General features: G+C 46.8%; 3 protein-coding genes across 7 annotated transcripts in view; 2 read left to right on the top strand and 1 right to left on the bottom strand.

Annotated features, from left to right (window-relative positions):
• Positions 1 to 147: 147 nt before the first annotated feature.
• FOXM1 (forkhead box M1) lies at positions 148 to 12,431 on the bottom strand. Of its 3 annotated transcripts, none has more exons than XM_042991566.1 (9): positions 12,235 to 12,431; positions 9,645 to 10,187; positions 8,669 to 8,814; positions 7,373 to 7,564; positions 6,355 to 6,483; positions 5,635 to 5,679; positions 4,916 to 4,985; positions 4,593 to 4,768; positions 148 to 2,171 (listed from the first exon to the last, which is right to left on the bottom strand). In XM_042991566.1, exons 2-9 carry the CDS (start codon positions 10,138 to 10,140, stop codon positions 1,146 to 1,148), a joined length of 2,280 nt encoding a protein of 759 aa, XP_042847500.1. In that variant the 5' UTR covers positions 10,141 to 10,187; positions 12,235 to 12,431; the 3' UTR covers positions 148 to 1,145. The 3 variants fall into 3 exon arrangements, with proteins under 3 accessions (XP_042847500.1, XP_042847499.1, XP_042847501.1); XM_042991565.1 differs by having other exon boundaries at positions 4,916 to 4,988; XM_042991567.1 differs by lacking the exon at positions 5,635 to 5,679.
• Positions 12,432 to 12,505: 74 nt separating this feature from the next.
• RHNO1 (RAD9-HUS1-RAD1 interacting nuclear orphan 1) lies at positions 12,506 to 19,936 on the top strand. Of its 2 annotated transcripts, none has more exons than XM_042991575.1 (3): positions 12,506 to 12,600; positions 17,096 to 17,347; positions 18,623 to 19,936. In XM_042991575.1, the coding sequence occupies exons 2-3, from the start codon at positions 17,180 to 17,182 to the stop codon at positions 19,217 to 19,219; spliced, it is 765 nt and encodes a 254-aa protein (XP_042847509.1). In that variant the 5' UTR covers positions 12,506 to 12,600; positions 17,096 to 17,179; the 3' UTR covers positions 19,220 to 19,936. The 2 variants fall into 2 exon arrangements, with proteins under 2 accessions (XP_042847509.1, XP_042847510.1); XM_042991576.1 differs by lacking the exon at positions 12,506 to 12,600 and adding an exon at positions 12,930 to 13,161.
• Positions 19,937 to 21,147: 1,211 nt separating this feature from the next.
• Positions 21,148 to 24,055, top strand: part of TULP3 (TUB like protein 3) — a 64,147-nt gene continuing 61,239 nt past the window's right edge. The window contains exon 1 of one of the 2 annotated variants that reach the window (XM_042991572.1): positions 21,148 to 21,432. In XM_042991572.1, the coding sequence (XP_042847506.1) occupies positions 21,392 to 21,432 (41 nt within the window). In that variant the 5' untranslated portion in view covers positions 21,148 to 21,391. The other variant, XM_042991568.1, reaches the window with a different exon arrangement.

The following is a 24,055-nucleotide window of genomic DNA, read 5'->3' on the forward strand; positions in this document are numbered from 1 at the left end:
GGCCAAAACCCTTAGCACTCTCCTTCACCTGCTTCTTCTCAGCTTTAGGCCTTACCTCTTCTTTGTCACCACCATGCCCAATATTTCCCACGTTCTTCTCCAACCCCTCCTTATGCCTCAGGGACCAGACACCGATGCACCAGAGACCACACTTCCACCCTGGATTTTATTGAGTTATGGTAGTGTTCTTGAGCTGGCTCACATGCATGTGGTCAGCTGGGGCCTAGGGTGGCTCTTTGCAAAGCTGAGGTGTGAGTGAGCTAAGGAAGCTAGGCAGGGCAGGACAGGGCCCTTTTAGTCTTCTCAAGCCTTGGGCCAAGTTCTTGGCAATGCTAGTCTCTCTGGCATGATTAGGGATATTATCAGAGAAACATCTCTCGGGAGCACATCTGGACACCCATTCTTTGCTTCAGATGCATCCATTCCCCCACCAATTCAACTCTTGACCCATTACGAGACCTTTTTACCTTTTACCAGGATTTCTTTGTGCAGGAAAGCTGACTTGGAAATGTGGGAAGGTGGGAGGGAGGGGCAATAAGAGGGACCCTAGGAAGCAGATCTGCTTGTCTGGGTGCCTACAGTGAAGAGCCCTTGAGGCAAGTACCCCAGGCCTGGAAGAAACCATGCACTGCAGGTCCTCCCTTCTCTGGGAATTAAAAGCAAGGAACAGAAGCAAACTGAAACCCCTTGTCACTTTACCCACCTTCTGGCAGTCTCTAGATAATGATCTAAGGAAATAAGCTTATATTTATAATTAGAGGTTAATTTGGAGAATATACACTATTTACAAGGAGCAGGGAAGGTGGGGGACTACTGGGCACAGGCGCAGTTTGGGGGGGGGTTCCTAATCTCTTTCACCCTTTCTTTTGCTGTTCTCACCCTTCAGCTCCTAGCAGGGAGAGTGAGGAGTCAGATTTTCTTGGGGAGCATCAGGTGGCCCAGGGACCAGTCACCAGGCCCTCGTGGCTTGCAGAGGGCCCAGTGGTGGCCACGGCGTGACATCTGCCTTGGCATAAGCAGGCAAAGTGGAGCTAGAGGAGCAGACGGTCCCTGCCTGCTGTCCTCACTCAGAGGGCTTGGATGGCCCAGGTGCACGAGCTCCTGGAAGTGCGGAGGGCTTGGGCAGCAAGGGTAAGGTCAGGCCTCTACCGCAGCTCGGGAATGAACTGAGCCCAGTTGATGCTGTCAGGGCCCAGAGGGTCCTCCTCCAGGCCAGGGAAGCTGATGTCCAGGAGGACCTTGCTGAGGCTGTCATTCATTGTGTCCAGAACCAGGCCTTCCGTCAGAGAACGGTTGGCTGAAAGGCTGGCAACCTGTGACCCGGGGGAGCCCGGCTTGGGGACTTCCATATCTGAGGGGGAAGGGCTGCTGAAGGGGTCAGAGGTGAGGTCAAAGGGCTCTGAATTGAGGAGCTCTCGGGGTGAGTCAAAGAGTGGGATACTTTTCAGTGGGGTGGTGCTAAAATCCGTTAGCCCCAGGGAATCAGGCGGGGGGCCAAAGGCAGCCGGGGGGGCTTGTACCGGACTGAAATCCAGGCCCCCTACTTTGGCTGGGGGTGTGAGCCTCCAGGATTCAGGGGTCACGGGGAGGGCAGACTTGCTCGGGGTGGAGGATATGGGCGGTGTCTCCTTAATGGGTGTCTTAAAGGGTCCTCCCTCCTCCTGGCAGGAGCCAAGCCGGGAGGTGGGCTCGGAGGACACTGCAGGCAAAGTGAGCTCTGTGGCTCGCTGGGAAGCCCCGGGGCCCTCGGAGAAGAGTAGCTCAGGCTCATCCAGACAGGGAGGCAAGAGGTGCTGTTTTCTGCGAGACCGACTCATCTCCCGTCCCTCCCTGCGTTTGATCACGAGCATTTCTGAGACACACCGGGCTGGGGACTTGAGCCCGCTGTAGGACTTCTTGGGCCTCGGGGTGGGAGAGTGGGATGAACCCTCCCAGGAGTGCGACAGTTCCTCTTTGACAGACGGGCATGGTGAAGGCCACTCCTCCAAGGGCGGGCTCTCTACTTTGATGGGTCTCCCCAAGAGTGGCGTTTCCTCCCCGGGCTGGATTTCTTCCTCCTTGATGGACTGAACTGGAAGCAGAGGAGACAGCCTTTCTCCAAGCAGGAATTTGTCCTCTTGCACAGGCCCTGCGGTGGGCAGAGGGGCTACCCCATCATCAGCTAGCAGCACCTGCAAGTGAAGCAGGGATACGGTGAGACAGAGCTCTCCAGGCCTTGAGATTCAACCCGGTCACCAGGCGGGACACAAGATCCTGGCTAAAGCAAGCCACATGCTGGTGCTGTTCCTCTTTTTTGTCTTTTTAAATTTTACAAACTATTAAATAGGAGAATATAGGATGAAGGCGGTGGTTCAATTCCGGGGAGTAAAAGAGCATTTAATATGGTGCTGGTATAATTAGTACCCATCGGAGAGAAAATAAAATTGGATGCCTGTTTCATACCATGTACAAAGACTTAAATAGAAGAAGTAAAACCATACAAATCCTGAAAGAGAATCTAGGAGACTACATGTACAATCTGAGGGTGGGTGCGACCTTCTTAAGCAAGACTGGAAACCCAGAAGCTGTAAAAGAGAAGAGAGACATATTTGACTACATAAAAACTTAAAATCTTACTGTGGCAAGAGATTCCATAAACAAAGAAACAAACAACAGAAGTAAAAGAAGTATCTTCAGCATAAAAGACTGAAGTTAGTATTTTAATAACAAAGAATTTTCACATATTATCAAAACCCCATAGAAAGATGGGCCAAGCCCATAAATAAGTATCTGATAGTGAACAATTCCAAGTGACCCAACATAATAAGAAGGTACTCACACTTACCGATAAGCAACGAAAGATAAAATGAAACAAGGAGATATCATTTATATATAGCAGATGGGCAAATATTTAAAAGACTATACCGACTGCTGGCAAAGATACAGGTCTTGTCATATATTGCTGGTAGAAATGTAAAATACTGTATATGATTTCGGAAACCAATATCTAGCAATATTTAATAAAATTGGTAACACGTTTCCACTCAGGAATTTCGTGTCTGGTTTTCTATCCCATGGAAATACAAGCACTTGTAAGAAAGATACTTGCAAGGATATTTCCTGCAGTGTTGTTCATAGGGCAAAAAAAAACTAGAAGCAAAATGTACCCATAAAAGTGGAATGGCTGGAAAATTTTTGGCATAGCCACACAGTGGAATGTTAGGTGGCCATTAAAAAACAATGAATTAGAGCCAATGCCAAATGAATTGGAAGAATTTCCATGTGGCAGAAAAGTGCAACGAGATCCCGTTTTTAATGTTCTGCGTGTTGTATGTGCCTATATAAAATGGCTATGGCAAGATGTATGTATGGTACACTAAGAGCATGGATAAATTATAAAAGCAAGCATACTAAATTGTCAGCAGGGGGGGATGTCAGCAGGGGGGATGTGGATGAAGAAAAAAAGACTGCATTAAAACAAGAACAGTATATGTGCTACAGCCATATGGATACATTTATGTAAAATGACTTATGGTAGTATGTATAATTTTATGTATATTTAAAAAGTATTTTTTAAATAAAAAAAAAATAGGGGCACCTGCGTGGCTCAGTTGGTGGAGTCTGACTCTTGATTTCAGGTCAGGTCACGATCTCACAGTTTGTGAGATCAAGCCCTGAGTCAGGCTCCACGCTGACAGCACAGAGCCTGCTTGGAATCCTCAGTCTCCCTCTCTCTCTGTTCCTCCCACGCTCGCACATGCATACTCTCTCTCTCTCTCTCTCTCTCAAAATAAAGTTAAAAAAAATAAAAAAACAAAAACAAAACTAAAGCAAAGCCAAGTCTCTCTGAACTCCAGAGCCCATGCTGTTGCCATCTCAGTGGAGGAGGCAGGGAGGGCCTTTTCTTCTGCTCTATTAAAGGAGAGCTCTTGCTCACAAATCCTTCTCTATGTCCACACTCGATAGCCCATCAAGATACGGCTCCTCACCTTCTCCTGAAGCTAGACCACTGATGCTCAGCCAGGGGCCATATCTGCACTCTTCCGCTCCCTATGGGATATTTGGCAATGTCCAGACACATTTTAGTGGGAAGAGACATGGGGTGCTGCTAAAGATCCCTCAGCACACAGGACCACGCCTGTCCACCCCCAACAAAGAATGATCCATCCCTAAATGTCAATAGTACCAAGGATGAAAACCCGACCCAATCACTCTGCTGTTACTAGGTATAAACTGGCATCTCCTGCCTCCATGGCACTGCCAATTAGAATGCTCTTGCTACACCTGTTTATCCAAATGTACGTCTTTCTAAAACCTACTTCCTTTGTGAACTCTTCCTTACCCATCCCAGCCCATCTATCATAATCCCCCTGGTCTGAATTCTTATAAACTCATTAGGTATTCATGGGTCTTCTGACACCACTCGTATTGTAATCCAAGTTCTTTTTTAGCTCTTCTAATGCTCTTGAATTTTCCTTTGTATTTATGCCTTGTCTACCCATATAGATTTATAAACTTCTCAAGGAACACTTAGCAGAGTGCTTTGCAAACTAGAGGTCCAACACTTTTAATTGACTGCGGTCTCTCCTTGGAGAAAAACCGAAGCCACTCACCTTGGGGGCAATACGGACCCGCTTGCTATGGCGGGCAAGCTCTGAGCTCATGAGTGAAGCTGCCAGGGGCAATGGCACCTTTACTGAGGGCTGCAACACCAGCGACTGGTTCACCGGGAACTGGATAGGTACCAGGTATGAGCTGACCCGTGGCAGCAGTGGTTTCATCTTCCGCCCTAAGAGGAAACAGGGGAGATCAGGAGCAGGGGTCCAGGGATAAACCCCTTCTCAATCCCAGGAGCTTTGCTCTCCTTCTCTGGGCTCAGACTCAAAACACGCCCCCAGAGCAAGGACTAGCCTGATGCCCACTCTCCCATACTAACGTGCGCCCAGTGGGAGTTCAGTTTTGATGGTCACGTTCCGGCGGAGCTCAGGATTGGGTCGTTTCTGCTGCTGCTTGTGGCAGATGGGGAGAGAAAGAAACCTGGGTTAATAAGGCAGGGGGAGAAGCCAGGAGAACCCACCAGCTGCTCTGGGACTGTGCACCGAGCTAACCGATGGCCCAGAAAGAAAAGGCCGTCTGGGGCAGATGCAGGTGAGCACTGTCTCCAAAGCCTGGTTAGTGGGAAGAGGTGGACGGCACACAGATCTATGATGGCAGGACAGTCCTACCACCTCATCTGGGTGTCCTCACCACCCCCGGGGGATGCTAACGCGTGTTGTTCTAGGAGCGACAAAGAAAAGCCAGGTAGAAAAGGAAGAGAGAAAACTGCCACCTGCCAGGCCCATGCCATGCACTTGTGGTTGCCATCTTGCACGAAGCCTGTGGCATGTCCTGCTGCCACACCCTGCTCTGCTCAGTGAATCTTCGTCATGCCCAGAGCGTGGGGTGTGGGGTGGGGAGGGGAGGGAAGTGGGCAGAAGCTGGTGGGGGAATGAGGTGGCGGTATAAATTTCCTTACTCCCAGAACCTCAGGGGTGCTCTGCCTTCAGGGCTGGAAGTCACACAGCCCCAGGCTCCCTTCCCCTGTCCACTAAAGTCATGCTGAGCAGTGAAAGGAAAACAAGGCCAAGCCCCGAGCCAGGAGGAAAAGAATCTTACTGATTCCAAGTGCTCAGGCGATTGTGGAGACCCTGGGTCCAGTGGCTGGTGGCGGTCAGGCATTGTGGGAAAGAAATGAAATGAAGTTACCACCAGCGTGGCCAATCTGACCAGGTCGGGAAAAACAGCTATTTCTGTTTGATGCTGAGGGCCACCCGGGACAACTTCCCCTCCCAGGAGAACAGTTACAGCTGATAGCGGCCTTATGGGCACCCTGAAATCCCCAAACAATCATTTCTGAAAAGAGGTTCTGATGGCTCAATTTCTGGTCTCCAGGCTAAAGAAGGGCTCTTTTAAAATGGTTTTCCAGACTTTCTCTGTAAGAATCACCCAAGATGCCTGTTAAAAATATGTATTCCTGGCCCCGTTCCAGACCCACTGAGTCAGAAGCCCCCAGGGAGGGACCTGGGAAGCTGTATTTTTTTAACAGGCGGCAGGCAATTCTTATCCGCAAGGCAGTTAGGGAAACACTGCCCAGAGTAGTCCTCTGTTTGGATCAAAGCGGTCTCCTCCACGGCCTGGTCTGGCACAGAAGTGTGTCATTTGGTATCTGTCAACTGTACTGAATTCAGCTAGTTTTATACAGCTCATCTCTGGGCTGGCTGGCTTTTAACTCGGCCCTGGCCGGGTAAGATCATCACAAGGAGGACTTGTTTCCTTTTGAGATGGATATTATGATGACCAACTCTGGCCCTATTGAGATGAAGCCAGGACACTCACCTTAAATACCTGGTCCAATGTCAAATAGCGATTGGCACTGGGGTGGATAGTCCAAAAGGAGACTTTGCCATTGGCAGATGTCTCCCGAACAAACATGTCATGGAGAGAAAGGTTGTGGCGGATGGAATTCTGGAAGGAGAGAAAGACAACTAGTTACCAGCTATTTCAGCTTCTGAATTATCACCTTTGATGTTTCCTGAGGCTGAAAGCAGCCTCAGGCCTCCCCCACTGTGGCCAGCAGGATCCTCATGATCTCGCCTATTGGCGACTCTCTCCCCTGCTGCTCCACACTGCAGAGCTGGCAAGCTGGGCCATCAAGCCATCAGTCCACAAAGCCATCAGCTGGTGATAAAGGAAAGAACTGGATGGCTGTCAGCAGCAAGGAAAGGGTATGGAGGCTATGAAGCAATCAGTAGCAAGATAGGTAAGTAAAGCAACTAAGAAACTAGGAAATTTCTTTGAGGTAAGACAGTGCAGTTAAGAATTCTGTGGAGGAAACAAAACAAAAAACCCTTGCTTGGAGTTGCCCACCTGTCAGAAAATCAACACTGTAGCTCTGACAGTGTGGAGTGAGCTACAGCAACTCCAAAGGACCTCAGTGTTCCCATAAGTACAATGAAGAGAAAGTCCCTGCCTTCTGGAGATGACATGTGACATTATAGGAGGTGAATCTCAGGTCACGAGGCTCAAAGACAGCATTTTTTCATTGCTACTTAGTCACTCCAGCTGCCTTTCAATGTAGCGTAAACGTAGGCTTAGTGTTACACTGGAGAGACTCCATTTAGGTAGGGACCAATGAAGTGCTTTGCAGAGCTGTTGTTGACCATTTTTTGCCTGGATTCAGCAGGATCAAGGCACAGTCTAAAAGATACAATTGTTTATAATTCCAGCTTCCTTTGCATTTAACTGCTTCCTCAGAGTACCAGACACAGAACTGCTGCACATCTGCGTAGACAAACTGCGGGGTCAGAGTGACCTTGACTTTGGTTGCTATGGATTGTCATGGGTTGTTATGTACCTTCCAGCCTGGCTTGGCAATGTGCTTAAAATAGGGGAAGTGGTCCTCAATCCAAGTATAGATGTCTTTCAAGGTCATGCGTTTCCTCTCGGTGCTATTGATGGCGAATTGTATCATGGCCATGTAAGAATACGGTGGCCGCTCAGACACAGAGTCCTGCCAGGAAGTTGATGCTCCCGGGGGCTCCTCAACCTGAGGGTTATGAGAAGCCAAAGGCAAGGAGAAAAAGGAATGACATGGAAGAGTTCATAAGACCTCCCCGGGGCCCCTTAAGAACATTCCCTAGAGAAAACTTTAACCTGCAGAATTATACTAGAAACCAACTCATCTGAGACCACTATTCCATAGAATCAAATTTTAGGATTAGGAACGGTAGCGATGTCCCTAGACAATGTGGAGCCATTTCTCTGTCACTGTTCATTTTGTCGAATATACTGTCCAATAATAAGTGGAAGTCCAGTACCCATCTTTCAGACCTGGGGGCGGGGTCAGGAGACCAAGGTCTTCGTCTGCATTCTACTAATGTGATGTGAATAAAACTGTCTCTTTTCAGTGTTTCTATGAGAGACATATTCCCAAGAGCATGGGATAGACAAACGTCTGCAAAACACACATCTGGCTAAGTCTTAGGCAAAGAGCTGATCATTTACATTTTAAAAAACGGAGCTCTAACTTTAGAAAGTGCACAAGTTTGAAGCAAACAGCTGAGTTTTTACTTATGCACACATCCATGCAAATTTTCACTTTCATAAAGGTTGTTGAATGAATGATTTAAGGATGTATGCAACAATGTGGTAACTGTGAAAAACAAGCCTGGGCCAAATCAAATTTGATTGCTGGGGAAGTATTTAAAATTCACACCTCACTCACTTTATTTGCTATTTACTGTATCTTCTAATAAATCTATCTTGTTAAAAATGCTCCATTCCTTTCATGCTGTTGGGGGTGTCTCTTTAAAGTTCAAGTGGCTTTCCACACTAAGATCTCTTCATCATTTCCTGAATACGTACTAAGTACCTGCTAAGGGCAGAGTACTAAACTTCATGTTAATGGAATACAGAGTGAGCCAGGGGAATCTGCCCTCAAGGAAATTTCAGAGACCGGGCAAAAAAAAAAAAAAAGATTCCAGGCAGAAAGGTAGGTAGTTCAAAAGTTATGCAGAATCACAGTAAGTGAAATGCTAATACCGGAACCTGGAAATTCTCCTCCACAGGCCACTTGATCCATTTCCCTTCTTAGAAATTTTCTGCACTGGCCCTGACTTCCCTAGTGAGTGACAGAACTGTTCACCTTTACCTGACTCTGCTCCAGGTGACGATTCTCCTTTTCCTCCGTCTCTTGCTTGATGCTGCCGGAGCCCAGTCCATCAGAACTCACCTTTCTGAGCCACTGGATGTTGGTCAAGCTGTTGTCGAGAGTGCAGCCTGCTGCCTCACCGCCAGCTAGAGGGGAAACAATCCGAGATGCCACTTAGCTGCCCGGTCCAGTGCCTGGCAGGCCCACTGAAATCGGTGGTTAGGGAGCAGCTCTCTAAGACCTCTACCCTGGGGCGCCTGGGTGGCTCAGTCAGTTAAGCGGCCGACTTCCGCTCAGGTCATGATCTCGCGGTCCGTGAGTTCGAGCCCCGCGTCGGGCTCTGTGCTGACAGCTCAGAGCCTGGAGCCTGTTTCAGATTCTGTGTCTCCCTCTCTCTGACCCTCCCCCGTTCATGCTCTGTCTCTCTCTGTCTCAAAAATAAATAAATGTAAAAAAAAAAAAAAAAAAAAAAAATAAGACCTCTACCCTTAGGGACAGGGAACACATGCTCAATCTAATGTGGCCCTCAGATACTCTGCCCTATTATGGATTTCAGGAGAAATTCAGGAGCATTGCTCAAGCTGCATTTCAGTGAGCCTTACAATGAGTCAAGGTAACCTTACAAAAGAGTTACTGGGTATTGGCACAAAGAAAGTCACTTTTCTTCCTCATGCTTCAGTTTTCTCCTTTATTAAAATGGAGAAAGATTCTTATTTCCTTATATGGTCAATGAGAAAGATAAGTAGAAAAAATAAACATCCTTTTCTAATATGAAGTAGTAGAAATGCTAAATTATACTTGGGGCACTTTTGATGGCGCCCAAAGGATCTGGGTCAAGGATTCGAGATGAAGAAAGACAAGACGCTCCCCTGGTTCAGGCTAGGTGCGTGTTAGGTATCAACGTGATGGACTGCGGTCCTTGCTACCAGAAAGGAAAGGCTGGGCTCCTCACTCCTTTGCCTTGCAGGCCACGTACCACAGCTCTCCCATCTCTGCCCAGGTAGGGCTCCAGGTGGTCTAGGTAGATTCACATCCCCAGTTGCAGGCTTTGGTCCCAGGGTCTCAGTGACCACTTCTGTCCTCCTGGGATCATTGCTGGATTGGGCCTGAGGCTGGTGTCCTGAAGGGTGCGTGGGGGCTCCCCCAAAGCTGATGAGGATGAATTTGTTGGGCCCACTGCTGCCACTCTCTTTTCCTTTGGCGGTCAATGCTGTGATGATGCTCTGGATATTGGCATTGTTAGGGATGGCCACCACTTGGGTGTTGGGCATGGTGGGGTGGTTAATAATCTTGATCCCAGCTGGAAACTTGCAAGAGCTGGACTCTGCCGCCTCCTTGGAGGCTTGACCAGGCTCTTGCTGGGCAGGGGGCCTCTTAAGTTCCTCTCCTGATGTTTCACCTGGGGCATTCTGAACAGGAAGGGGCAGCCTCCGTCTTTTCAGAATCAGTGGCCGATGGGGGCTGGTTTTCATTATGAATCTGTGCTTTCACTCTCCATTGAGAATCACAAGTATAGACCCTGGAAAGTGCAAGGAACAGCAGGATGTCAGAGATTTGTTAGACTGAGAAGGAGGTTCTGTTAGAGAAAGGCGTTTTCCTCTTTCCATGACGAAAAACATGAGCCCATGTGCCCAGGTTAATGATCTCTGGGCCTCATAAAGACCTCAGACAACGAGGAGATGAGTTGTACGACAAAACAAGGCTAAAACTGAAGCATTTCAAAAGGGGAAAATGGGATTGGGTTGAATGTAGGTCAACATGGCCAAAAGTCTTCTGGAAGCTTAAGAATGTTTGGCTACAGAAATGAGTGGGACAGTTACAAAAATGTGGAAGTTTCTATCACTGCCTCCTATAATACAGATCACTTGTAGCGACTGTAGGGACAAGAATGCTGGAATAGGAGGACATTGGCAATTTTAGGAGTCCTGACAAAACTCTGCTCCCATAATCTATTTTAGGGTTGATAAAGCTGGTATATGTTTATAGCATCTTAGTTATAAATAAAAGGATCAGTGCCCATAGAGGAAAGGAGGGGAAGCGAGGGGAGGGGAGGGGAGGGGAGGGGAGGGGAGAGAAAGGCAGATTGTAATCTTGCTCTCATGCCATCACCTCCTTCACAAAATCTCAAGACGAAACTGCTCTATTCAAGGCCCATGGTGTTATTCATTTCCCAGGCCATTATCCTTGCATTGATAAAAAGTTCATCTTTCTTTCACAATTTACAATTTATTTATTTATTTATTTATTATTGTACTTTTATTTTTTATTGAGATAGAATTGACACATATTAGTTTCAGGTGCACAACATAATGATTCGATATTTGTGTGTATTCTGAAATGATCACCACAGTAAGTCTAGTTAACATCCATCACCACACACAGTTACAATTTTTTTTTCTTGTGATGAGAAATTTTAAGGTCTACTCTCTTAGCAACTTTCAAATATACAATATAGTATTATTAAGTATATAACCACCGTGTTGTACCAATTTACAAATTATTTATATAGTGACATTTTAGTACTTGCATGTGCTTATTCATATTTTAACTTTCAAAGCATGTTACTGTATTGCTTAATTTCTCTTCCAAAACTAAGACTATAATCCATTATCTCCTGACCAATAGAATGCGCTATCATCAATATGCCAAGGTGATTTCGCAATGTTAAGGAAAATAGATAGATACACAGGATACTCTGCTATCATGTAACATTGTGCAATCCTATTTAGAGGCACTTTGACAGAGGAATGGGTTGTTTTAGGACATCTATCTCCCTGAAAATGACTGTGACACCCCTATGACATTTGCTGTCTGCTTAGAGCTCATAGGCCCTCTCCGCTCTGCCCCCCTCCCTTTCCTTTATAACCAGGTTTCCTCTACTTTAAAATCTCAGTTTTACTTCTACCTCCTATCTCTTCAGGCCTCCCTCTCCCCCCTGCCAAACAGTAGATACTATTATTCCTTCCCCATCCCCAAAATATATCTTCCTGGTCTAAGGCTTAATTTTGCCTCCTACTCTCTGACCAGTCTTTTCTTATCATTGCCAACACTTTATCTAACCTAGGGGACTTCCAGAGTGACCCCTCCGACACCACTGCCCATCCGGACCAGAGAAATCTTGCAGGTTCTCACGATCCAGGAGAAGGGCCCTGGAAAAGGGTGGAGCGGAGGCAGTGTTGCTTAGTGGTGAGAGCGCCTGGGAGCAGGGGAGGGTGTGGACAGGTTTGTCTTTGACTTAATGCAGAATAAAGCCAGTCTTCATCCCAGCCAGTCTGCCTAGAAAGGTAGACCACCCCAGCAGCCCTCTCAAGGTTGTGGGCAGGGTGCAGAGGTCAAACTTCCAGGGAAGGCCAAAAGGTGCTTTGAGAAAGGAGTGAGGACTAGGCCAGGAGGTTGGATGCAGAAAAAGTTTGCACCCTCTCTCAGCCCTGGTTTCCGTGTGGCCCCAAACCTCCACTCGGGTCGCGTGCCCTGCTGCTAGACCCCCTGACCTCGGCGCCCGGGCCCGGGCTCCCTGCCTCTGCCCGGGCCGGGCCTCAGACTCCATTCCTTCGCCCCCCGCTCACCTCCCGACTGCAGCAGCCGCCGCTGCTGGGCTGTGGCTCCAAGGGCGGGCTCCGGGCTCCTCCAACCTGGGGGCCGAGCCAGGGGCCCGGACAGGGACTCGCGCCAGGCCGGCCGGGTCCCCGGCGGTGCGGGAGGGGTGGGGAATCCCGGGGGATCCCGGGAGGGGAGGGGTCCCGGGCCGGGGGGCCGGGGGTGGGGTCGGGCACCGGAGCTTTCAGTTTGTTCCGCTGTTTGAAATTGGCGCCGGCGGAGCGTTGCGGTCACGTGACGGAGCGTCGCCAATCGGCAGCCGCCCTTGTCTCCGTGTTCCGGGCTCGAACGTCGCGGCGCCGGAGGGGAGCTGAGGCCGGGAAGCCGCGGGGCTGGTAAGGCGGACCGGCTACCGGCTCGTGGGGAGAGAGCGGCCGTGGGCGGCCTGGAGGGCTCAGGGGGGCTCCCGCGGCGGGGGGCGGGCGGGGACGGCCGGGGCCCTCGGCCTGCGCTCCCTCGCGTGTTCCCGGTCCCTACCCTGATCCCGCCCCCGACGCCGCTCCTCCCGCCTCCCTCTGGCCTTTTCCAAAATCTCTGAGGCCTTGGCTTCCCCGTAAGGGGACACCGTACTCCATTCACCTAACGATCGGCTAGCTATCTCGACTAGTCGCCTAGCCTATCATCTCGTTTCAGCTTCCAACATCTTAAATTCCACACTATAAAGCTCTTTGACTAATGTAGTCAAGAAATTTTGTTGAGCACCTACTATGTGCCAGGGACCTGCTAGGATACAGTGGCTGCGGAGATTCTTTTCTTACCCTGGGTACCTGTAATGGGAAGAGAGGACAGAACAGACGGTTTTGAAGAATCAAATAAGCAAAAGGAGAATTACAGCTGTGAAGGGATAAATTAGAGGTCACTGATAACTGAGTATCTACAATAAGATCTTACCTTAGGTAGGTCAGGAAAGGCTTTTCCGAACTGAAGCTTGTTGGGAGATCTGATGTCTTTGTGCAAAGAAAGGAGTGAAACCCTCGAACCAAAAGGATTAAGGTGTGCAAGGAGGTGGTGGGAGGAAGATTGGTAGGTACAAAGGCTAAAGACCATCTGAGGAGTCTGAGCTAACAGGCCTGAGTGGAGTGTGGTGTGAGATGAAGCTGGAGCCACAGGAAGTAGGACCTTAGCCGGAACTGGGGGAATTTGGTCCTTATCCAGAAATCAAACATTTTAAGCAGAAGTGAGTCAAGATCAGATGACGCATTCAGGGCATTTTGGAGTGGATTAGGGTAGACCACTTAGGCTATTACAATACTCCGGATCAGAATTGTTGGAATTGAAGGGTGGTGGGGAGAGAAAGAGAGTGACAGGGGAGAAAGGGGCATTATTGAAGACCTACTTAAGAGGTAAAATCGTCAGGGCTTGGTGCTGTTGGATGGGGAGACAGGAGGGAAATGTCAAGGTTTCTGGCTGCATCACTACATGAACGGTGATACCATTCCCTGAGCAAGGGCCTTGGAAGGTAATCACCTGTGGAGCGGGTGCAGGGGAAATGATCACGAATTCAGTTTTAAACGTATTGGGTTTTGAGGTGCATTTGAGTCCTCTGGTTGCTGTCAAGTAGGCAGCAGGTATATGGGTCCTGAGCGTGGAGAACTCTAGGCTGAATATATAAATACTTAAGTCACCCACTTTTAGGTGTGAACCGATTGCCTAAGAAAGGTGTAGAGTAAGGAATGTTCTGAGGCACAGCCAGAGGGCAAGGTGTTAGATAGTGAAGGGACTGATCTGTGATTGTCACATAAAGAGGATGGATATGGATCTATACAGGTTTGTATGTTTGGTTTCTGAAAAGTGAGAATATTTTCTTTGGTGTCTCCCGGCTTCCTTGGAAGTAGGAAGTAAGGTCATTTGTTAAGAGAGAAGGGAAATGCCTCTTGGGTGGCTCAGTTAAGCACCCGACTCTTGATTTTGGCTCAGGTCATGATCTCATGGTTCCTGGGATTAAACCCCCTGATGGGGCCCTTAAGTGCAGAGCCTCCTTGAGGACTCTCTCTCTCCTCTCTCTCTGCCCCTACCCCCTCTCGTGCTCTCTCTCTAAAAATAAATAAGCATTTATTTATTTATTTATTTATTTTAAAAAGAGAGAATGGGAGTTCTGAAGTTTTAAGAAAGTGGAAACATCTTTTTTTTTCAATGTTTATTTTAATTTTTAACAGAGAAAGACAGAACATGAGCAGGGGAGGGGCAGAGAGAGAGAGGGAGACACAGAATCCGAAGCAGGCTTCAGGCTCCAAGCTGTTAGCACAGAGCCTGACGCGGGGCTCGAACTCACAGACCGCGAGATCATGACCTGAGCCAAAGTAGGATGCTCAACCGACTGAGCCACCCAAGTGCCCCTGAAAGTGGAAACATCTTAAGATAATCATTGCGGATAATGAGCTGATGAAGGAAACATAATAGGGTTGCTGTTGAGCACCGTAGTGTCCATTGCAGGCTGGCTAATGTCACCACTTTTGACTGGAGCCATTGCTATTGCTGTCAACTCTCCCCTGAACTCCTGTAGCAACTCTTTAGGTTGTCCTGCTGCCTTTCTCCACGCCCGCACTCCCCAACACACCTTTTCTCACAAACCACCTCACGTTATCTTTGAAAAGTGTAAATCACATTATGTCCCTTACCTGTCCAGGGCCTTGTGGTGGCTTCCTATCACTCTAGGAATAATTCAATCTGGAGTCCTTAACCTTGCCTGTGGACCCATTCACATCTGTTACTGCTCTCCAGTTCAGCCATGCTGACCTTACTGTTTCTTGAACAAATCAGACATATTCTCACCTTGTGATTTTTGGATTTACTGTTCTCGAAGCCTGCAGTATTATTCACTCTGCCTTTCTATTGATTGCTTATTCTCCTTTTTTCATTTCAGGTATTTGCTCAAATATCACTTTTTTTTAAAAAAAAGTTTATTTATGTTGAGAGAAACAGACAGTGCAATAGGGGAGGGACAGAGAGAGATGGGGAGAGAGAGAATCCTAAGCAGGTTCCGCACCGTCACCGCAGAACCCGATGCAGGGCTTGAACTCACTAAGCTGTGAGGTCATGACCTGAGCTAAAACCAAGAGTTGGACGCTTAACTGACTGAGCCACCCAGGCACCTCTCAAATATCACCTTTTCAGTTACCTTCCCTGACAACCCTGTCTAAAGGAGCACTAAGTAGGCTCAACCCCTTATCTTGTTTGACTTTTCTCCATAGTCACTTCCCAACTAGGATGTAAGCACCATGAGGGCGGGGATTTCATTTTGTTCTCTGGCATATATTTCCAGCACCAGGAGCACTGTTGGTACTCAGTAAATATTTGTTGAGTGGCCGAATGAATGAACAAGTAGATGTATGTATTACCTGTGTTCTCCCTAAAAATGTTTAGCTGCTGAGGTAGAGAGTTTGTCCTTCCTTTTTGCTTTCCCTATATTTCCATGGCCTAGTGACATAAATCAGAGCAGGTTACTTTTGATTGTTGGCTGTATGAATGCATCACGAATGGCCAGTCTGCCCTATTGCCAGACTTTCCAGGATGCCCGGCTGTTCCTCCCATTCACTGCTCTGTTGAATTCAAACATCTTTCCCACTCACTCTTCCACTGATGAAGTTCTTATTAAAGTTGATCTGGTTACTAGAGTCCGTGGACACTTTTTTCAGACTTTTTATTACTCTGTGGGTCCTCTTGATCCTTGATCCTGCCTCTGTCTCTAGCCTCCCATCTCCACTGACACAGCCCAGATTCAGGCCTCATCGTTTCTCACTTAAGTAACATAGCAAAACCTCCTAAACTGGTCCCTGTATTTCCAGGGTACTTCTCTCCTTTCCCACGGTTGCCAGGATGATCTGTCTAAAAGACAACAACCAACTGTGACATTTATGAAACTGCTGAAAAAATTGAACATGTCTGGATATGTAATAATGTTAAAGAATACATATATGTAAGGTTTATTCATGGGAATGGTACAAAGACTGGGAATGTCATATTTTCTTCAAAATAATACAGGTGTAGGGAGGTGGATAAAGGGCGTGGATGCATCCAGATTGGCTATGGGTTGATGGTTGTTGGAGGCTCATTATATTATTCATTCTGCTTTTGTGTATGTTCAAAATTATCTGGAGTAAAGAGTTAAAGAAAAAAATCCAGGTGTGATCACATCCTTCTGCTTGAAAATCTTCGGTGATTCCTTAGGCTAACATCCAAACTCCTGTGGCACTCCTGGCTTTTCTTATCTGACCCTGACACCAGGTCTAGCCTCTCAGTTCCTATATTCATCTTTTCATACCCTGTGTCTGGCTACATAGTCTGCAATACCCTGAATTCACAGTGCCCTTTCAAGTCTCTGGGCCTTTGTATGTGCTGCTCCGCAGCCCAGAGGGCCTTGCCCTGTCTGCTTTTTGGCTTTCTGTAGCCCTTTCATACTAGGTCAGATATCATCCTCTCTAGAAAGTCTAAAAGCCTCCTCTGGAATGAGTGGAAGCATTCTCCTCATTATTGTAATTGTCTCTCTCCCCCTGCTGGACTCTCAGCTCATTGAAGAAAGGGACAGTCTCACCTATGAGTCCCTACAAGTACTTGGCACTTGATAAATGCTTGTAGAATCAATGGTTCTTCATCTTTAAATTCCCAGCACCCAGCATGGCACTCAACACGTGCTTGGTCAATTGTTCATTGACTGAATGTTGTTGAATGTGAACTACCGTGTTTTTACTTGGTGTAGGAATAGGAAGCTGTGCCCCCCAAAGTATTGAGGTAGGAATGGTGGTTGATAGAACTGGCTGGCAGAGTATGAGGAAGAGCTGGGGATGGAATCATCGGAATTATTTTTTCCCAGCTTTTGTTTCTTCTCTGCAGGCATGGGTCGGAATCGGAGCCTGTACCCCGACCTGACTACAGCTAGCATGATGTGGTTATTAACCGCTCTTCATTCACCTATTGATGCCTCCCAGAAAAAAACGCCGCCAAGGGTTCCAGAAAGCCCAGCTGCTATTCAAACAACCACCACTGGAGGGCCCCAAACACCACTACGGATCTGCACAACTTCCCATCACTCACACTAGACAGGTGGCCAGCAAGCCCATTGACCACAACACCATCACTTCCTGGGTAGGCCATGGGATTCTAACTTTGACTTTTGCTCATTTAGGCTTCTCAGGATGCTGACTTTTCTGCCCCTTGAACCAGGGCCTCCAAAGAATAAGATTCATGGGGCAGGGACAAGGAGGCAATGTACTCTTTTTGTCATCAGCCGTCTTCTCTGGTATATATCTTTTCTAAGTTCAAGCTGAGGGCTGGTTGGAATTGGAGTCTTTCCCCCCACATTCTTCTTAAAGAGTTCAGTATAAAAGTTTCATTAACCAGTAGCTGGGTGAAAAAGCCAGACAAATGGCAGAATGAGTAAACAATGAGATTATTCCCTGAGCTTCATGTGAGAGGTAAAATATTTAGCTAGGCACTATATTTACTGTTTCATAGAAAATGGCGTGTCCTATTTTTTGTTTTTAAATATTTGTTTATTTTTGAGAGAGAGAGAGAGAGAGAGAGTATGAGTAGGGGAGGGGCAGAGAGAGAGGGGGACAGAGAATCTGAAGCCGGCACTGTGCTGACAGCAGTGAGCCTGATTGGGGCTCAGACTCACAAACTGTGAAATCCTGTCCTGACCCAAAGTTGGATGCTCAACCGACTGAGCCACCCAGGTGCACCATGGCATGTTGTGTTTTGACAGTTTCGAAGCGCTGGGAAGAACAGAACTACTATATTTCAGGGAGGTGGTATAGCCAAGGGCCAGACAAAAGCAGAAATCTCCACGTAAGAGTGCTTGATTAATAAAACTTGTTCAGGATTGCTAGGAAGAACCATAATACTTGCTTCGGAGTTGTAGAAGAAACTGAAATGCTAGAATCCTGTGGATGAGAAGAGGAGTGAGCATTTATTGAGAACTCATCACGTGCCAGGTCTTAGGCCAGTTGCTGTCCATCGACTCCCTATTCTTGCATCCATCCATTCACTTTCCTGGGGGCCTTCTTGGTGCCAGGCACTCTGCTGGGTGCTGGGGATCAAAGGCGAAGAACACTGCCCATCTCTGCCCTCAAGGTTTAAAGATAATTAAGCAAATTGCAGCCATGTGGTGTGGTAACGTGAAGGTGGCATTGTCCCCTTTCTTACACATGAGGAAATGGAAAACCAGATTGAGTAACTTGCCCACAGCTCCTATCCCTTTCTCTTAATGTCCCATTAGACAGATGTTTTGTTTTGTGTCCATTACTATAATGGGCCCCCATTTAGATTCTGGTCTTTGGATGTAGTTTCCTCCTTCAGGTTCATACCTGGTACCTAGCCCTCCTCACTTCTTTTTGGTTTTTGTTTTTGATTCTTACTTAGGTTTCACCTCAGTTTGATACAACAGGAGAAAGCTGGTTCCCAATGAACCAGAAACACCATCACCGAAACCAGGCAAGACTTTCAAGTCGGAAATCCATCACCTCCAAGTTTCCACATCTAACATTTGAGAGCCCCCCGTCTTCCAGTTCAGCCACACTTGGGATCCCCTTAACCAGGGAGTGCGCCAATCAGTCAGAAAAGTGCATTTCTGGAAGGCCCTTAGTTCCAGTGCTCAGTCCTCAAAGCTGTGGGGAGCTGTCCACACATACACTTCAAAACTTACCTTACGTGTTCATTCCACCTGATATTCAGACCCCAGAGTCTTCGTTTGTGAAGGAGGGGCCCATTCCCCCAGATCAGAGGGAAGATAGCCTTCCAAGTGGCTCCTTTCACACCAGTACTCCCAAGACCCCAGGGCCTGGGCCTGTTCTAGTTAAAGACACTCCTGAGGAGAAGTATGGGATCAAGGTCACATGGAGGAGACGACGCCACTTGTTTACTCACCTCAGGGAGAGAGGGAAGCTGAATAAAAACCAATTCCTTGTGAAAAATTCACTGGATTTCTCAGACAGCAGCAATCTCAAGAAATTTTCATAGAGTTGCTAAATTACTTTTCTGGCTCACAGAAGTGTATGTCAGAAGAATAAAATGCAAATACTGCCAATAACATCAACAGAAAAAAGATAGTTTAACTAGAGACTTGGAGTCATAAGGGAATTTGATTCCCAGCTTTGCTTTTTAAAATGTCTTTTCCTAAAAAGTTTTTAGTGTCATAAACAGTTCACTTCAAATTTTTCTTCTATTAACTGTTTAAAATTTTAAAGTATCTTATAGTAACTGTTTAAAATGTTTGTAAATAAATGGTTGCAGAAAGGTTTTAGAGAACCCTGCTCCTGATTACTGATCATGCAGCAATACTGCCTTCTCCACAAAAGGTCTTCATTGTTTTTTTAAGCCACTAATTAATCCTCTAATCACCCCATTCAACCTAATTCATTCCACATTTTTGAGTACCAACTCTTGTGTCAGGCTCAGCGGCAGCTTCCTTTGTGACATGTTGGATGGAAAAATCAAAGCAAACTTTGACATTTTAGAGCTGAGCAACCTTTTTAGACCTCTGCAACCTTGCTCATCTGCTAAAAAGTCAGGATGAGGAAAGGTGCCAAGCCCTGTGTTAGTGAATACAGTGGGATCAGGAGCAAAAAAAAAGGGGACAGAGATGTTACTTAAGCTTGCTGTGTTTTGGTTATATTTCCATTCAAACAAATCTGAAAATACCACACAGGGTGGGAAACTGATTTCTTGTAATGATTGTTTAAAATATGTAATTAAATATGGAAACTTTAAAAAAAAATTTTTTTTAAACATTTATTTATTTTTGAGACAGAGAGAGACAGAGCTTGAACGGGGGAGGGGCAGAGAGAGAGGGAGACACAGAATCGGAAGCAGGCTCCAGGCTCTGAGCCATCAGCCCAGAGCCTGATGCAGGGCTCGAACTCTCCCACGGTGAGATCGTGACCTGAGCTGAAGTCGGATGCTCAACCGACTGAGCCACCCAGGCGCCCCAAATATGGAAACTTTTCAGAGAAGACTGCTTACCATAACTAATGCGGAACTACCCAGTCAAAAACTGCCTCCATTGCCCTTTCGCCAACACAGATAGCGTCTCCTTTAACTGCAGCCATTCAGCTTTAAGAACCTATTCTGTTCAGCCCGAGCTGAACAAGCAGGGATTATTTCGTTTTATTTTATAGATGGGGATCTGAAGCCCAGATAATGAACTGTGTTTAGGGTCACACAGTGAGTGGAGGCTGACACATCAAGGCGATGCTCTGCTCTCCCAGCTTGTGCCAAGTCCTGTGCCTCTTAAGCGAACCCGATGTGGAAACAGCTGACCTCGCAATGCTATAAAATGCGATAACTTTTGCCAGGATATTTTGTACAGGTTATAATGATATGTATAAGTTGGTGGTGAGAAGGCGGTGACGGTTGGCGACAACGTTTATTGGAAACGAGAGTACATATTCTCACGGGATGTGGATGTTTGAAGATCGTTCATAGACTGTAGAGAAAGATAAGTGGGAAAGGTTCCTAGAGTCTGTAGAGTCGGTCTAGCAATGCTCTAAAAGTTTGGGCTGGAGGAAGGGGGCTAAAGTTTTGTTCAATTGGAGTGAGAGACCAGGTAACTATGAAAGATGCATTTACCCGGGAATGACTGCCATAGTGGGTACAAGTGTGGTTCCCGGAAGGCTCTGGTGTCAGGGGAGGGGCCGGACTGTGACGGAGTCGGCGGAGGTCTATGAGTCCTAACATTACATAGACCTCTGGAAGCGCTCTGGGTGGTCTTTGGGTAGACACTGCTGGGATGTGGGGAAGCCGCTCCGTGGGTGGCGGTTAGGGGGATGGGCCGCTCTTCCGACGAAGTGACTTCGCAGTTGGAAGCCAACACTGCTGAAGCGAACACATCCCTCCGCCCTCGGCCCCTTCCCCGTGCCGCGGTCAGCGGACCCAGCCCTACTGGCGCGTCACCAGAGCTCCCGCGCAGGCGCCTTTAACTCCTAGCGCCTCCGCCCCTTAGAAACCCTCCCGCATCTTGGGGCGGCAGCAATAGCCAATGAGAGAAGAGCGGTGGACACGAGGGCCAATAGGCGGTGGCGACAGTGCAGAGTGTGGTTGCCAGGGGGCGGGGCCCGGATGCCTGCCAGGCTTGCCACCCTAGCAGCGGAGTCGGGGATTGTGGACGTGGTCGCCACTTCCTGAGCTGCGGGGATGGAGGCGTCGCGCTGCCGACTCGGACCCCGCGGGGACAGGTCCGAGAGGGGTGATGGCTGGTTTCGTCTCGAGCGGGGCGGAAGAATGGAGTGAGACTGTGGCGCTCCTCTCTGGGAGCTCTGAAGAGAGAAGGCGGTGGGCTTGGGTTGGGGAGGTAGGGACAGATTTGGCGGCAGGAGGCGAATCCCCTAACCCCTTCTCGAAGGTGGAGGATCCCCTTTTTATCTGTGGGCGGTAGGAGGCAGCGGTTCTGCAGCCGGTACTGAGAGCAAAGACTTTGTGTTCTCGTCCCTGCTTGGGAAACTCTTGGAGTTTTGGTTACGAGCTCGCCTTGCTCTCTGTGGGCCTCGCTTACTCAAAATGTTCGGTATTATTGCTTCTCACGCACTGCCGAGCAGTGTCATCGTAATTGAAGTGGATGAAGTCTTTTCTCGGGGTGTCGCAGGGGAAGGCTGTGGGTGATATTTAATCATTTGCTCTAATGCCATTGTTTTTGGCAGGCGGTGCTGAATTCTAGAACAGAGTCCGAGAACTGAAAGTGCAAAACTGTTCTTTAGCTTCTATCTATCTGCTTTACAGTAATTCTTATTTAGGATTGTTCGTCTTATTTGTCATCTACCATACCCCTTGTTTGTGCTTCTTTTTCTCTGCGGTGCCCTTTTTTCCTGCCTCCGCCAGAGGGAGAGCCTGGGAAATACAACAATCTGAAATCTCAGTCTGTCAATTTCTTGTTAGCTAGGTTAATGAAAAGTTAACAGGGAGCGGCATGAAATCATTGGCTTCAAACTTTGGTATTGTCTGAGGATTGAAATCATACACGCCAACTGTATTCCCCGCTTTTTATTCCATTACCAAAGCAAATAAAGATGTAGCGTGTAATGATTTAGTCTGATGTTTAGTAGATATTTAAGCAATTCTAAATCATTTAAAAAGTCACGAAGGAGGTGTTGGGGATAGAGAACGCCCATTTTCCTCTTTTATCTTTTTATTTACGTGATAGCTGCTCTCTGAGAAATTTCTTTGCTACGCTTTCTTTTTTTCAAGATGAGAGAAAAATAACCCACGTTTTCCGACATAAATATGGAAGTGCTAGGAGGAGGTAGAGCTAAAAATCAGCGTCTTCGTTGAATTCAGATGATATTTGTTCACTTGTGGGCATTCAATAAGTTAATTAAATGAATTTACGGAAGTAAATTTCATGGGTACCAGATGTTGATATATGACTCATGATTTTGGGGGGAAAAAGGAATTGACTTAGAAACCGAGACCATGAGGCAAAATGGTTTTTAATTTATTGGACCTGAAGTTTAAAGGGATAATTTTAAAGTTTCCCTCCTTTTTCTTCCCAAAGAAAACAGCTCTTTAATTTAAAAGCAGACATCAAAGGAGAGTGAGTCACCAAATGTGTCTCCTGCCCTAGGTAATTTTAAGTGCAGTTTCTATCACTACTTAACTCACTTGTTGCTGAGAGGGAGTGGAACATCTCTTCTATTTTGGCTTCAGGTTGTGTGTTTAATGGTTTCAATGAGTTTTTGGTATTAATACATTTCAGTGTGAAGTATAACATCTGACTTTTAAGTTTCCTGTGTTTTTTTTTCTTTGAATTATGTGACTGTTTTCCCATGAAACAGATTTCTTTTTTTTTTCTAATTTTTTTAAATGTTCATTTATTTTTGAAAAGAGAGAGAGACACACAGTGTGAGCAAGGGAGGAGCAGAGAGACAGGGAGACACAGAATCTGAAGCACGCTCCAGGCTCCAAGCTGTTAGCACAGAGCCCAATGCAGGGCTGGAACCCACGAGCTGTGAGATCATGACCTGAGCTGAAGTTGGATGCCCAACTGACCAAGCCACCCAGGCCCCCCCCTCTTTTATTTTTAAAAATTTTTAAAGATTTCTTTTCAACAAAATGGAAAAATTACTAACCCCAAATATTTCCTATTTCTGAAATATTTAGTGAAAATTGGAGATGGAATTTGAAACAACACTCAGGACCTTTGGTGAAGCTAGGCATTTTATAGTCTAGATTCTTTGGAGATGCTTGTGGTTGGTTGTAGAACTTGAGCTCTTTCTGGCCTTTTATTCCTGATAGATAATTGAAGGTATGGCGAGAGATTTCTTGGTGTGATGTGACCTTGCAGCCCTGTTGATTTAGAAAGTCATCTGTGGTTTATCCACACGCCATGCTTTCTCTTTAGAAATATAAACAGTAGTAGCTGGAGGTTATGTATCATCCAGGCTTGGTATCCTCTCTCATGTTCTTTCTTTTTTAAATGTTTCATCGGATCAACTACTTGTTGACAAATAAAGAGACTTACTCAGGGCTTAAAGATACTCAGATTATCTAATACAGCACTGCAGTATGTTTGGTAAATATTAAAAGCTCCCAATATCAATCATGAATGTATTTTTCCAAATGTGAAAGCTAAATACAGACTTAGAAAGGAGAGAATAATCCCTGCAGTAAATTCTCTTTTTTCTAAGATCCTTCTTTTCCAAGCAGACAATTCAGACAGTTTTTGGAATAGTTTTTATTTCTGATTTCTCTTATTTTTTCCTATGGAAACTCTGTTTTCCCTGCATTTGTGCCTGTTGAAAGAAAATCAGAAAACGTTTCTGATTACTGAGGGGAAAAGTATGCTTGAAATTACTCAAGAGGAGG

Source organism: Panthera tigris, chromosome B4, assembly GCF_018350195.1.
Source record: "Panthera tigris isolate Pti1 chromosome B4, P.tigris_Pti1_mat1.1, whole genome shotgun sequence".
In the NCBI taxonomy this organism is placed as follows: Eukaryota; Metazoa; Chordata; class Mammalia; order Carnivora; family Felidae; genus Panthera; species Panthera tigris.

Coding starts and splice junctions, on each gene's coding strand:
- RHNO1 (XM_042991575.1), top strand. CDS start 17,180: ATGCCTCCCAGAAAAAAACGCCGCCAAGGGTTCCAGAAAGCCCAGCTG. Junction 17,348..18,622: donor ACAACACCATCACTTCCTGG/GTAGGCCATGGG, acceptor ATTCTTACTTAG/GTTTCACCTCAGTTTGATAC.
- FOXM1 (XM_042991565.1), bottom strand. CDS start 10,140: ATGAAAACCAGCCCCCATCGGCCACTGATTCTGAAAAGACGGAGGCTG. Junction 5,680..6,354: donor CATTGGACCAGGTATTTAAG/GTGAGTGTCCTG, acceptor GACCGCCACCAG/CCACTGGACCCAGGGTCTCC. Junction 2,172..4,592: donor GGGTCCGTATTGCCCCCAAG/GTGAGTGGCTTC, acceptor CTTCACTTGCAG/GTGCTGCTAGCTGATGATGG.